This window comes from Lupinus angustifolius, unplaced genomic scaffold (genome assembly GCF_001865875.1).
Source record: "Lupinus angustifolius cultivar Tanjil unplaced genomic scaffold, LupAngTanjil_v1.0 Scaffold_210_2, whole genome shotgun sequence".
Taxonomy (NCBI): domain Eukaryota; kingdom Viridiplantae; phylum Streptophyta; class Magnoliopsida; order Fabales; family Fabaceae; genus Lupinus; species Lupinus angustifolius.
The window spans coordinates 1-13,391 of record NW_017726926.1 but is presented as its reverse complement, the minus strand read 5'-3'; the positions used below and the strand labels follow the sequence as shown (position 1 = coordinate 13,391).

The 13,391-nt window shown below is 34.2% G+C and overlaps 1 protein-coding gene across 1 annotated transcript in view; it reads right to left on the bottom strand.

Annotated features, from left to right (window-relative positions):
* Nucleotides 1-10,299, bottom strand: part of LOC109340616 (CCR4-NOT transcription complex subunit 1-like) — a gene marked incomplete at its 3' end in the record, with an annotated part of 19,375 nt that extends 9,076 nt beyond the window's left edge. Inside the window, 25 exon segments of the mRNA XM_019578340.1 lie at nucleotides 154-294; nucleotides 378-617; nucleotides 708-836; nucleotides 916-963; nucleotides 1,043-1,189; nucleotides 1,275-1,310; nucleotides 1,312-1,384; nucleotides 1,571-1,716; nucleotides 2,063-2,130; nucleotides 2,240-2,315; nucleotides 2,883-3,077; nucleotides 3,752-3,991; nucleotides 4,085-4,179; nucleotides 5,269-5,372; nucleotides 5,977-6,227; nucleotides 6,321-6,443; nucleotides 6,584-6,721; nucleotides 6,964-7,158; nucleotides 7,251-7,442; nucleotides 7,528-7,656; nucleotides 7,757-7,870; nucleotides 7,989-8,325; nucleotides 8,681-8,909; nucleotides 9,097-9,394; nucleotides 10,121-10,299. Coding sequence (XP_019433885.1) covers nucleotides 154-294; nucleotides 378-617; nucleotides 708-836; nucleotides 916-963; nucleotides 1,043-1,189; nucleotides 1,275-1,310; nucleotides 1,312-1,384; nucleotides 1,571-1,716; nucleotides 2,063-2,130; nucleotides 2,240-2,315; nucleotides 2,883-3,077; nucleotides 3,752-3,991; nucleotides 4,085-4,179; nucleotides 5,269-5,372; nucleotides 5,977-6,227; nucleotides 6,321-6,443; nucleotides 6,584-6,721; nucleotides 6,964-7,158; nucleotides 7,251-7,442; nucleotides 7,528-7,656; nucleotides 7,757-7,870; nucleotides 7,989-8,325; nucleotides 8,681-8,909; nucleotides 9,097-9,394; nucleotides 10,121-10,219 — 3,843 coding nt within the window.
* Between the last annotated feature and the right edge of the window lie 3,092 nt (nucleotides 10,300-13,391).

The window sequence follows — 13,391 nt, the reverse complement described above, 5'->3', positions numbered from 1 at the left end:
CCAACCAGGATCTAACATGGGGCCATTTTCATTCACCTTGCAACACTTTTAGGTCATAAGGCAAGTAATCTTACCATTGCATTGAGGCTCAACCTCTCCCATTAAGCTAGACATTGTCCAAAAAAGGAGGAAAATAAATTTTAGGTCCCAAACCTGGCTAATTGAAAAGGGTGCTGGGGTTGGAGTTGCTTGTAACAGCCCGTGAGCAGAGGGAAGTTGATCAGACAAACCCATTGGTGTTACCTTCTCCTCCTCCATCAATGTCCCCGTAGAAATATGAAGAGGACCAGCATACTAATCCACCAAGAGAAATTCAGGAAACAATTTATGGATTAACAAAAACAAGCAGACAAACCCCCAAAATTGTAAGAGCAAACCTGAGATAGCATATGTGGATGACCCCCAGTATTAGATAGATTTGTAACCTCGAGCGGTGAGTCCACTTGATTTACTGGAGGTACAAGGCCAGATTTGACATCAGAAATCATTTGTGCTTGAGAAGATCCTACATCTTTATTAGAGAAATCAGGATTTCCTTCAATTGCTCTTTTACGATCCTTCAGGAGAGAAGTAGGGGTAACATCCTTTAAATCTACGCTTAAATTTTTGAATAAAACCTGTACAGCACAAGGATTAGAATATATAGGTAAAAGAGAACCTGTACTTTAACAATTTAAAACACCAACAAGGAAATAAGAAGTATTGACCTCTATGTCAAACTTGAGGTTCATTTTCAAGTTCGGCATTGAATAAATCTCAGCAAGCAATCCCAAAATGCCCATTGTCCAAGGATTAGGGGGTTGATATGCAAGACTGCTTTGGCATGGTTCGAGGATCTACAGCATGGAGTTAAATGATTATATAGAACGGGACTGAAGATAACTGTCACATAAGATTATCAGTGATAAATTATACCTTCGAAGTAAATGGAATAACAGCAATCATCAGTCCCTTCTCATATGCCTGCAACATGGAAAATAGTTTCATAAGCAAATAGTTGATTGAAACACCACCAGTTTCTGAAATATGCGTAAAACATTACCTCAATAATCAAAGATTTTGGGTCTATTTCACGAGCCCTCAGTACTTGGTTCCGCCCAATCGTTAACTTTCCTAGCCAGCTCCCCAGATTTTTAAGCAAAGAACGCTCTTCTGAACTTGACTTTATAAGCTCTGATCCTAAAAGAACCTGAAGATTACACAAATACAACAATTATTTCAAATCTTAACACATATTAACTAAAATCAAACAGGGAAAGTATCAAGGATCAAACCTTGCAATTTTCATAAGTTGTCTTGACTATCTCTTTTGTTCAAAGCCTTTGAATTAACTTTCTCCAGGAAAGTCAGGTACAAATCATGGAAATTAGGCTCAATGCTCGCCCTACATTAAAGTTAAGTTTCAATCGGTATAAGAAAAGTAAATAAAAATACCATAAGAAAACTAGAGTGTGTATTCTTGTGTGTGCGGGCATACCCACTATATTCACAGTACATCCATAAACATATATCTACATAAATACAACTTTTTTAGGCAATTACAAGAAGATGTGGTTTTGAGTATGCTAACCTTTTCATAACCATATACTGCGCAAACCATGGATAGTACTGTTCTTTCAGAATTTCAGTGACCTCTTTAGCTTTAGTATCAGCATTAGCAACAGAAATGTTATTAATTATAAATGATATCTTGTCCTGAACCTCTGATCCTGGAGCCTGCTATAGCAAAGAAACGGGACTAAATAATACATAGAGAAAAAAGGTTCAGGCTTGCATTTGTATGAGAAAGTAAAGTGAAATGATTGTGAATCTAAACAGACATTGAAAACCAAAATTCAAGAAAGCATGCAATTATACAACACTGTTCCTAAGCAGAGAGAATAAAATAGTTGTGAATCTAAACAGCCGAACGAATTTAAAACCAAAAATAAAAAAAGCAACCATTCCATTCACCAATTTGTACAACCTCAAAAGTTTCAATGGGAGTTTCTTCTTCTAAAAGTCTAAAGCAAAAATAAAAAAAGCATCTAATATATCAACTTCTTCTAAAAGTCTAAAGCACCTCAATGGGAGTTTCTCTTTTCTCAGCAGCGGCAACCAAAGTTTCAATGTTCAAGGCGGACCCAAACCCTACATTAGATTGACAGATCAAAGAAACACAACATAATAAGTTCATAAATGAAATCAGAAAGATAATATTTATGATAATTAGCGGAAATCATTCACAACAGAAATATACTAGCAGAAGTGGCTCCACGGGAAGGACGGACAAAACCAGAAGCTAGCATTGATGAGGCACTGACTGTGCTATGTAACTGCAATGGTAGCAACAAAATAAATTCACAGTATCAGTAACAATAACAATACCAAAGACTACAACAACAACCAATCCCTAGCTCCACTAGGTGGGGTTGGCTACATCGGTCGAATGATGCTATGCTGTTCTATCATAAATCATGTCCATTGATAAAGCATTGATCTCAAAATCTTTCCTAATTGTTTCGGCTATGGTTTTTCTTGGCTTTTCTCTGCCTCTAGAAATTAGACTAACTTTCATTTGATTTACTCTCCTTATTGTGGAGTCTAATAGTCTCCTCCACACATACCCAAACAACCTAAGGTGCAATTCTACCATCTTTTCTACTGTAGAAGTTATCCCCACTTTCTCCTTGATGTATTCATTCATAATCCTATCATGTCTATTATGTTCACTCATCCAATGCAACATTCTCATCTCTGCTACATTGAATTTATTCTATTGTTGACATTTTAGCGTCCAACATTCAGTCTCATATAACATTGTAGGTCTTATAATTGTATAAGTAAACAAAAACAAACCATTCACGTCATGCTCAGTAAACAAAATAAAAGTATAATAGTACCTTATTGATATTAGAAGCATCAGGAGGTGTAACAACTGAAGATTGACCTAGAGAAGATAAGAGTGGTTTTACATCTGTAGATGAACCAAGTCCAAAAGAAGCTTTGTAACGATGATCCAGAGGAATGTCACGTCTCTGTTGAAGCTGCAGAGGCATATGCTGCTGCCCAGGTTGTGTGATGCTAGATGCATTGAGCTGCCAAAAGAATAACACATATGCATAAAGTTTACCTTAAACAGAAAATACCACAACGACCTATCTTTTTTTCTTTCACTTCTATAGAAATATCTCCAGATTACTAATTGACTAATTTTCAACCAAATCCAAATACTTCAAAGTTCAAGCACCAACTGAAGTAAGATCATATTGTACTACCATACATAATTTTAGATGTTCAAATAACCAACATATGCATCTGTAAGGATATACGGTTTGTCATTTTCTTTTTCATTAAAATAAGTACAAAATAATAACTATGACTGACTAGCCCATGTGTGTTTTGCATTTACAAAATGTAAAGGACAAACTACTAGGTTGGTCCTTGAAGTAAGGTTCTCTATTCAATTTGGTCCTGCACGGCAATTTTTACTCCTAACTCCTCTTAATTCACCACCAAAATTCACAACTCTGGTGTCATACTATTAAAAAATGAGTTTTAAGCTAGAAAACAAGTGTGGGGGGGGGAACTTTTATGACCAATTTGAAACAGAAAATAACAAAGATGTTTGAAACAAAAAACTTATAGGACCTACTTGAAAACAAGAAACTTGGAGCACAAACTTAGTAGTTTTGCCGAAAATAAAATAAAAAACAAAGAACGGGGTGGAGAAAAAAGACTGACAAAATTGGAGAAGATAATTTACTTTTACCTCTACATGCCCTAGTGTAGCTGGTGCAGAATTATGGCTACTAATACCAGAAGCAAGGCTCGCCCCATCTCCGTCTGCATGTGCAGAGGAAATCCTGGCAAGAGCGTCTTCAATGAAACCAACTATCTCCAAATGCGTACTGCGCAGATGGGAAATTTGCAGAATATGATTACAATACTGAGGCCACTCAGGAAGACGATCCACAAACTGCTCTAATGCCAGACTTCCAAACATAAACATCTATAACATACAAAGGGGATGTGAGTTTAGACTTTATACATCAAACATAAGCTTAAAGAAATCCACTACCACTCCGATTCACAAAACACTAACTTTTGAATCTGCAGGCTTGCGTAATGCATCAAGAACATATCGAAGAGCAATCCCAAGCGAAAGATGAGTTACAAGTTGGTGCTTGATCACAGAACCTGATACACATTAAATATATGCAAAACCAGATACCATAAGAGACTAGGATTTAAGAAAATAGAATATTACTAGATACTTTTAACTTCATAGTGAAGGCAACACAGGACAGTAGCAGCTCTACACTAAATAAAACCCACCGCATAAGTGAAGTTTTTTTCTAAATCTTTCCTAATCGTTTTTTTTATGGTTTTTCTTAGCATTCATCTGTTCTAGAAGTTGGACTAACCTCCATTTGATCTAATCTCCTTAATGAGGCTTCCAACAGTCTCATTTCACATGCTCAAACTACCTAAGGCGTGATTCTACCATCTTATCCACAATAGAAGCTACCCCAACTTTCTTCATAATGCATTCATTCTTAATCCGATCTTGTCTAGTATGTCCACTCATCCAATGCAACATTCTCATTTCTACTACATTTAGTTTATTCTCTTGTCTAGTATGTCCACTCATCCAACAGTCTCCTTTATGCCTTTTGCTAAACTTACATTCAATATACTTTGTCTTACTTTGATTTATACAAAAGTCATGTGATTCTAAAGCTTATCTCCACATTTCTAGTTTCTCATTTAATTCCTCTTTTGAATAAAAATTAGTAATTAAATAACATGATTCACTCTAGACCTCAAACTCCATCTTGCATTAGCTTTACTTTTCGAAATAATCTTCAGATTTATATCAAGCTCAAGCTTGATACCAAGGTCAACAAGGTTCAACGCATGTTTGAATTTAGTTATTTTATTCCCTATTCAAGCTCAACAAAGATTAAACTTTTACAAGCATAATAATTTATGTTCAAAATCATTTTCCACAAAATGCAATTTACCAACCAGGATCTAACATTTCCTACAGAAAACTAGTACCAAATATCAAGATGGTGGTGATCATGAAATTAAAGCACATGAAAATAGATTTGAGTTAAATCTCATTATCCGCAGTGTGAAATGCAAAAACATAACGCAGATGGTCAGGTGGTTAGGGTGGAGGGTGTAAGGAATGGGGTGGATAAGGAGGTTGAGAGTTCGAGTCTCACTCATTACAAATACTAACATACTGACATTTGTCTATCAAAAAAATGCAAAACATACCAAAGAGAAGAGCAGCAATTTTGAGTTGCCTTTCAGGATACTTCTGGAAAAAACGATACTCCTCAAACAAATTTGCGATCATGCACTCAAAAATTGATTTCTCCCTGTAATTCATACCAACATTGTGAGAATATTGTTAGCTAACCATGGACAATAAAATAATTACTTAAATTAGAAATAAACTACATCAAAGAGATATGTTATTCATCACCCACCTTTCCATAACAATGATAAATTCTTGCAAAATTTCCAATTAAAATTTCCTTTAAACTAAAGACAAATTTAGACATAATTAACACAAGGAATCACTTAGTAAAAACCAATACCAAATATTTTTATGAATTATATTAGAGGACCAAACAATATGAACTGCATCTTTTTTTATGAAAGTTATACAAAAATGGCAAAAATAAATACCAAATAATTCTATAGCTGTACAGATTAGAAGATTGGAGGAAACATGCCATTGGCAGAATTTTGAAATAACGGCCAAGATAATACACATCCTATCTACAAAATTTCCTTTCTGTGTGGTAACTGAAAAGACTAACAGGGAATTATATAGAGTGAGCAAACATTAAAAAACTCTGATAGTGTTTCCACTAGTTTTTGTTTTGGATTAGTCAGAGCTTAAAAAATGTCAACAGTGTACTAGCATGTTTTGCATAGTATCAAGTTCATCAGATGCTAAGCTTTATAACACATTACCTCTTCACAGAAGATTCCTTCAATCGGGCAAGCATTTCCACCATCTCATTCATGCTTAGCGAATCAGAAAACATTTGATGGAAGTAGGAGTTTGCTTCTGCTTCAATGTCATCCGCATATCCATCAGAAGCAGATGAATCATTAGTCCCACTATTTTGCAGCCTTGGATTTGAATCTATAAATATATGCAACCTCTCCAGATCCTCAGAAAGTTGCCTAGAGGTAACTAAGTCCGCATGAGATTTAAGAACCTGCAGTTTGAGATGGTCAGATTCTGAAATGGAAGTGAAAATCAGATGAGGCCAGAATAAGCAGGAAGAACAATCAAAAGACTCGAGTAGAACCTTCAAGAAGGTAGCAGTAGATTCGGCATATAGATTCAGAACAGCTCCAGACTGATGAAAAGATTTGCCAGATAGGTCCAGTGATCCAGTAAGATGGACATCCTTTAAGAACTTAAGGCACTCCTGCAAAGTAATCCGAAATATGTAAGACAGTTTTCTTTCTACTACATTAAATTCAGCAGAGTAAAACTTAAAATGCACAAATCTATACTGTCGGTGTCTTCATAAATCAGAAATCAATAAATGAGGGAAGGCAATGTTACCTTAAAGAAGACATCCTTGTGTGTAGTTAAGTTGTTATTCAACCACTTCTCGAGGTCAATATATTCTTTTGTACCAGAAACAGCTGCTAACCTAATACCATAGTAAGAGGGAATAATTTCGACCACAGATGATAGAATCTGTAAAACAAATAAGAACAAACAGTTAAACATGGCAGGCATTAATAACAAAGTCAAGAAATTGTAATTCAAAAGGACAAGTTTGAAGGCATGTCGCAAAGGTAACTATCAGATTTCAAGGAAAGCAAGAGTCGGCTATTTAAAAAAATCAATAGAAGATTAAAATCATCATAGGTGACAACCAACTTTATCCATCAGAAAAATGATTGAAATAAAAGATCTACACTTTACATTAGACCTACCTTTAGCTCCTGGCAGATGTCCACAATTCTTGTAACAATGTCTATGTTGTTCTTTTGAGAATCCATAACCCCTCGCAAAACCAGATTAGGATTAACATGCCAAAGGTGTTGAATCATTTCACTGTCTCCGGCCCTTTTTACTATCATGGGAAAAACAATGTGACATACTTCATGCTGGAAGAAGCTGTAAGCAGTCTACAAAAGGAAATGCAAGATTCAAAACAAGAGAGGACCATGAATAAAGGATCTTATACAACACCAACAAATATGAACCCCTTAAATTTTACATTGATATGTGCCATCCCAAGAAGCAAGATTTCAGGGCATTGTCTCAGGGGATACTCAAAGACCGATCGGACAGAACTGGCATGACCCCTCTCAGCTAGCTGGCAAAGGACATCCAAAAGGTCAAGACAGAGCCATGCATGGTTGGAATGTCCATTCTGAAACTTAGAACCATTAACCGCATCGATAAATGTCTGCATAGTGATTTGTTATGGTAAAAATTAGGCAATAGGAACAAGAAAGGTGAACACTTCTGGTGGTGTAGACAGAGCACTGTACCAATTGTCTTGCAGAGTGGGCAAAGGTAAACACTTCTGGTGGTGCTGATACAGCAAATTTGAGGAAAGATAGTTGACCCTCAGTATTCTTCCATACAGACCCGCAGATGGCATGGAGAGGAAACGGCTCCTGCTAGGTCAATTTCAAAAAAGTGAGGATTTTCGGCAAAGGATTCACAGCTTGATAAATTGTGAACCAAAGAAGTGTATTTACAGTTCTAATATTATACCTTGCAGGCATGCTTATATACAGACATGAGAAAAGAGAATGCTTCTTCATTAGGAAGGAAAAATCCTTCATGATCACGATTTTCAAAAACCTGTACCCAATTGGTCTGAGGTGCCTGTAACAAAAAAAAACACAACAAATGAAAGCATTTACTTAATTTATTCAAATCCCGAAACTGAAATAAAAGCTTCTTGGAAGAATGGAATTTTTAAGTCTTACTGAAGAAAACTCACAAGCTGCTTGATTGTATCTATCAAAACATCGATATTCCAAGAGTTCGGTGGTGGCAACTCAGACAAATTGTAGCCAAGGGCTGCGCCGAAAGTTAGGAATGTGCTCTGGTTGTCCTCCAGCCCAGCATGGGTACAAGCAATAGAACCAAGTAATTTAGAGAGGGTGTTATCAGTTAAAGGTGTGAAGAGCGAAAAGATTTCCTTGCACTGTGAGACATCAACTGTACATCCATAGCCTAATTCATTCACGATCTCTCCCATGTTCATTTCCTTCTGGATATCAGCCAAAATAGCATCAAAATCATTCTCTCCACTCTCATGGAACAGCTCCATATTCCTATAAAAGACACCGAAAACTACTAAGCAGACATGTCATTAATACACCATTAGTAGTTATACCAACAACGCAATCTAATGCTTGTATGATACGAAATGAACATACGATCGAAGTGTTCGGACACCAGTTTATTTTACGCACATTTTAAATTTAATTAACTGTCAAGAAAGTTCAGGCTGACCACATCTTCAGGGGTTAAATCAAATAGTAACAAGTTGTTAAATTTTATTTATTCAATGATGAATTGTCAGCTTAATGGATATAATCACTCAGTTTAATGTGATTAAGGTGACATATGAACCTAATCGTTTTCTAGAATCACCCATAAGATACGGATTACTAAATAAGTTACCACCTTAAAAACTCAGCCTCGCGCATCTCATCAGGTAGCAATGGATTCAAAACAAAGGACAGTGTGTCCTTGAACTGAACCAGCGATAAGATCTGCATAAAGGAATCCATATACTTGGAAAGGCCCTCAGACTGCTTGAGGAAGATGATAATATCGTGAATTAAATCATGGCAATTCAAAGAGCCAGGATTGGCAAACACTTCCTCAATCTGAGCCGTGCAAAAATTCTTGCCTGCAAAGCAGAAGATTTTTGTCAAATATATATAATAATGATAGCACAGCGAAATTTTTGGAAATAATCGATAATGCAGAAATGGACATGAAACTAACACTCTGATGAGATATCAACATTATTTGACAAGTGTGTGTAGGAAAAACATTAAGCGAGAATTGACATTAGAAATTACCCTCATACTTACCGCAATGCCTGGCATCGGGATTTTCAGAATCAGATAAAGAAAGGCTAACTGCAATTTTTTCCATTAAAGACAACTTCAATCCATTACAAAAACTTTCTAAAAAGCTTTCGTTGATTTCCACATTCTTCATGGACTCAGAAAACACTGCATTGAAGTTAGGTTTCTCCAAGAGGTACTTGACAACATCGCCAAGAATCTGCTCGGGCTGCATGTCTTTCATATCTCTTCTGGCAATATTAAAGTGATCCAAGCATGTTTGAAGCAGCAAAATGCTCCCAACGGTTCCGAATTCAGCAAACTTTCAATGGAAGAAATTGCATGTCAAGAACAATTCCAGACAAGATAAACAATACAGAGTAGACAACAAACAAAAGCAGGGGGTAAACAAAGATGCATAGTCCATGAAGTTTGCGGAAAAATAATAGCAAAAGAGTCACATTGCCCACCACCACAGAAGAATGATAAAACACTAGAATTTCATCAAGCAAGACAACCATTAATCAACTATCCAACATAGTCACTGACAGTCTATGCTCTGTGGTTGTCCTCGAACACACACCGCACTTTCTACCCGATCGAAAACTCATCGGACAACCATTCCATTCACCAATTTGTACAACCTCAAAAGGCAGTAAGTATTACCCAAGATTGGTAATAAAAATGTAAAAAAAAACGTTTACTTGGAGAAATAAGACAAAAATAAACCTAAAAACCCCATATACATAAATCATAAAAACCACTTTGAAGTCAGATTATAAACCTGTGATCTAACTTTCCCTAATTAACAAATACATGAAATAAAAATGTAAAAACACAAATGTCAATATAAAATTTGATCAAAATTCTATTTTTTTCTTTCTGCAACCCCAAAGAAAAAGGAAGAAACTTTACCAATCACACATCATGTAGAGTAAATCAAAGCAATAAAAAAACACATTGGGTATCTTGATTTCATAAAAAATTGACAAGAACACTTAAAATGAAGTGTTAAAAAAATGGGGCATCAAAAAAATGAGATATGTGCCTGAATGAGTTGATGGAAAACGGAGTGAAAGTTGACTTGGTTCAAGGAATTGAGCAGAAACCGAATCTGCTTGGAAGCTGTGTTGGAAAATGAAATCATTGAAATGGGTACAAAGGATTCAACAACAAATAGAATGAAGTAGTAACAACGTTGATGAAATATGTTAAGGAATTTCTGTTTTGTTTGTGAAAGAAATGTTCTATGTTTTGTGTCTCATTTTTTTAACTTGAAACTTGATTTCTCACAATTACCCTTTTGGGCCTTTTTTTAAAAACAATGGGTTGGGTTTACTATTTTGAGCTATTCACCATTTTTCTTTTTATTGTATCATAATGATAAAAAATAAAAAGGTTATATTGTTTTGACAATAAAATATTTAGGTGAAATTAGTTATGTAAGAAAATATTGAAATGTATGTAAGAGTGTAATGTATAAACATTCACTTACTATTTGTGCTCTACAAAATTGTATAACCATATATTGAATCACATATATGAAAATTGAAGATATAGTGTTGCTTTACAAAATTGTTGGAAAGGAAGCATAAAGGGAAGGTTCATAAAGAGAATCTATTAGGAGATTATCAAATGATTTCATACTTTGATTGTTCATGTGATGGGATCATATTCATAGTGGTGAATTGTGATCTATGTGATGAGTGAAGATAGAGAAGGGGAATAGGGTTTGGTTTAGTGTAGACAAATGTTATATAGTGAGGAAAAGTAGTAGTACAGATCATGACGATTGTGCTATGGTCCAAATTGATATTAACTTTATCCTCGTTAATGTCATCATCTTTCTAGAACTATGCTTTTTAAATATGATACTCACAAAGAAAATAAAGTAATTAAATTTTTATTTATTTTTCTTCTTTTGGTTGCAACCCCGCATGAAAATGGAAGAAACTTTACCAATATCATGTAACTTAGATCAAAACATTAAAAATGAGACATTATAATTTTGTAAAATTTGACACAAACACTCAGAATGAAGTGCAAACAATATGAAGAGTTCATAAAAAAAAAATGAAAGCAATAATCGTTGTGAGAATAACATGCCTTAGAGAGTTGATAGAGAGTGGAATCAGAGTTGGCTTGGTTTAAGGAGTCGATCAAAAGCTGAATCTACTTCAAATTTGTGTTTGAAAAGTTAACCATGGTAATGGAGGCAGTTGTAGAAGACCCACGAGATATGGAAAAGATGGAAATAAAATAAAAGTGGATGAATTTGTAGAAAACAATTCTCTAAATCAATGTGCGTGAGAGAGAAGGTTTGGGGTCGAATTTTTGCCTTTTTAGTATCTCGAGTAAAAGTGATGTAAAAGCGTGTAAGGTATACTTCTCTCATGATTGGGCATTGGGCCATTTTCCAATTGGGTCAAGTTGGTTTTTGTAAATATTTCTTGAGTATCCTTATTTTACCTTATCCATTTTAATATAATTTTTTAGATTCTTCAAAACGTAAATAAAAATGCAAATTTTTTAGGTTGTGTTTGGTTTGAGAATCTTAAAATTTTAAACAACATAAATAAATATAAATTAAGATGGAAATTATTATTAATTTTTGGAATATGGGATTGTTCGAATGTGAGAGAATGAAGGTGAAATTGGGTGAGAATTTGAGAGATAAAATATAATTTAGATTTATTGTTCATATTTTATCATACAAGTGGGAAAATGATTAAAAAAGCTCAAATTTAATCTTAAAATTGTTATTATTCCAATTAGTTTGGTGACTAATGTGTGTGGTATTAAAGGATATCAAAATCCACATGAATTATAAATGCTTATTAATTATTATTTATTAAATTATTTTAAATATTCAAGGAGAAATATATTGGAGTTTAAATAAAATAAAAGAAGGAAATAAGATAAGATGATAACTATGATAGAAGATAAAAGGAGAGATAAGATGAGATTGGAGTTTCTAAATTGTGTTACTTCTTTGACTTATATATATCCTAAATGATTCGTCTCCTCTATTAAAAATTAAATTATAAGGTGAAAAATCAAGTCGTGGTTACATATTGTGCTTAACTCATCTCATGTCTAACTTCGAGCAAAGATGACTACACTAGTTCACTTTGTGATAATTCATTGATTATCGAATAAAAAACCACTCACCAAAGTTCAATTGTCATAATTCTAGAAATATTTGAGTTCACCCATTGGTTCTGCCCATTGATTCTAGAAATATTTTAGGACCTCGAACTTATTGCAACAGGTTCATTCCATGAGACAAGAAGACAAGAGTGCCTCTTGATTCTTTACTGATGTAAGGATTCTTTGGGAAGAACTTGATTCCCTAAGACCATTCCTTGTATGCACATGCACAAATAAAAGAAATTGTGAGTTCTTGAAAACCTTTAAAGGTTGTAAAGAAAGAGAATATGTCATTTGCTTCTTAAAAGAACTTAATGGTCAATACAATACTGTAAAGTCTCAAATCTTACACGTGGAACCATTCCCTACCATCGACAAAGTTTTCTCCTTCCTACTCCATCAAGAAAGACAATTAGAAAGCACAGTTTATGGAGACAACAAGTTTGTTATCAAGAAATCAGTTCAAGACATAATTGGAGAGTGTAACCGAAGAAGAACATCGGAAGAGGAAAAATAGAGTTCAATAACAAAAGACCAATGAATTAAGTGAAGGTAATATATATTTCTTCACAAGAATATCCTATTGACAATTCAAAGGTAATATATTAATCATTAGGAAATCTCATTTGAGTCAGTTCAATGGTCATATCTCTATATGCACCATTTATATGTGTTATTTAATAAATGAGATATATTAATCATTATCTAATAAAAATCATTACACATATATTGATCTATCCGGATTAATATTATCCTAAGCTCAATAATCCTATGATCAAGAACGATTTGGATTAAAATTATAAAAGATTTGTTTCTCATTATTATAATCTCTATTATAATAATAAATCTCTAATTTTAATCAATGATCTTTCATATTAATTATTTTGATAAATAATGAATATGATATTAAGATGATAATACATATAACTTTATTATTATAAACATGAGAAATTGGTTGATGTATGCCCAAGAATTACGTCATATGGGTTTGTGGAAAACACTATTGACCGGTGTATCTACATGAAAGTTAGTGGGAGCAAGTTTATAATGTTAGTCATATATGTTGATGACATTTTGCTTGCTGCAAATGATAAAGGATTGTTACATGATGTAAAGAAGTTTCTCTCTAATAATTTTGAAATGAAGGATATGGGTGAGGCATCCTATGT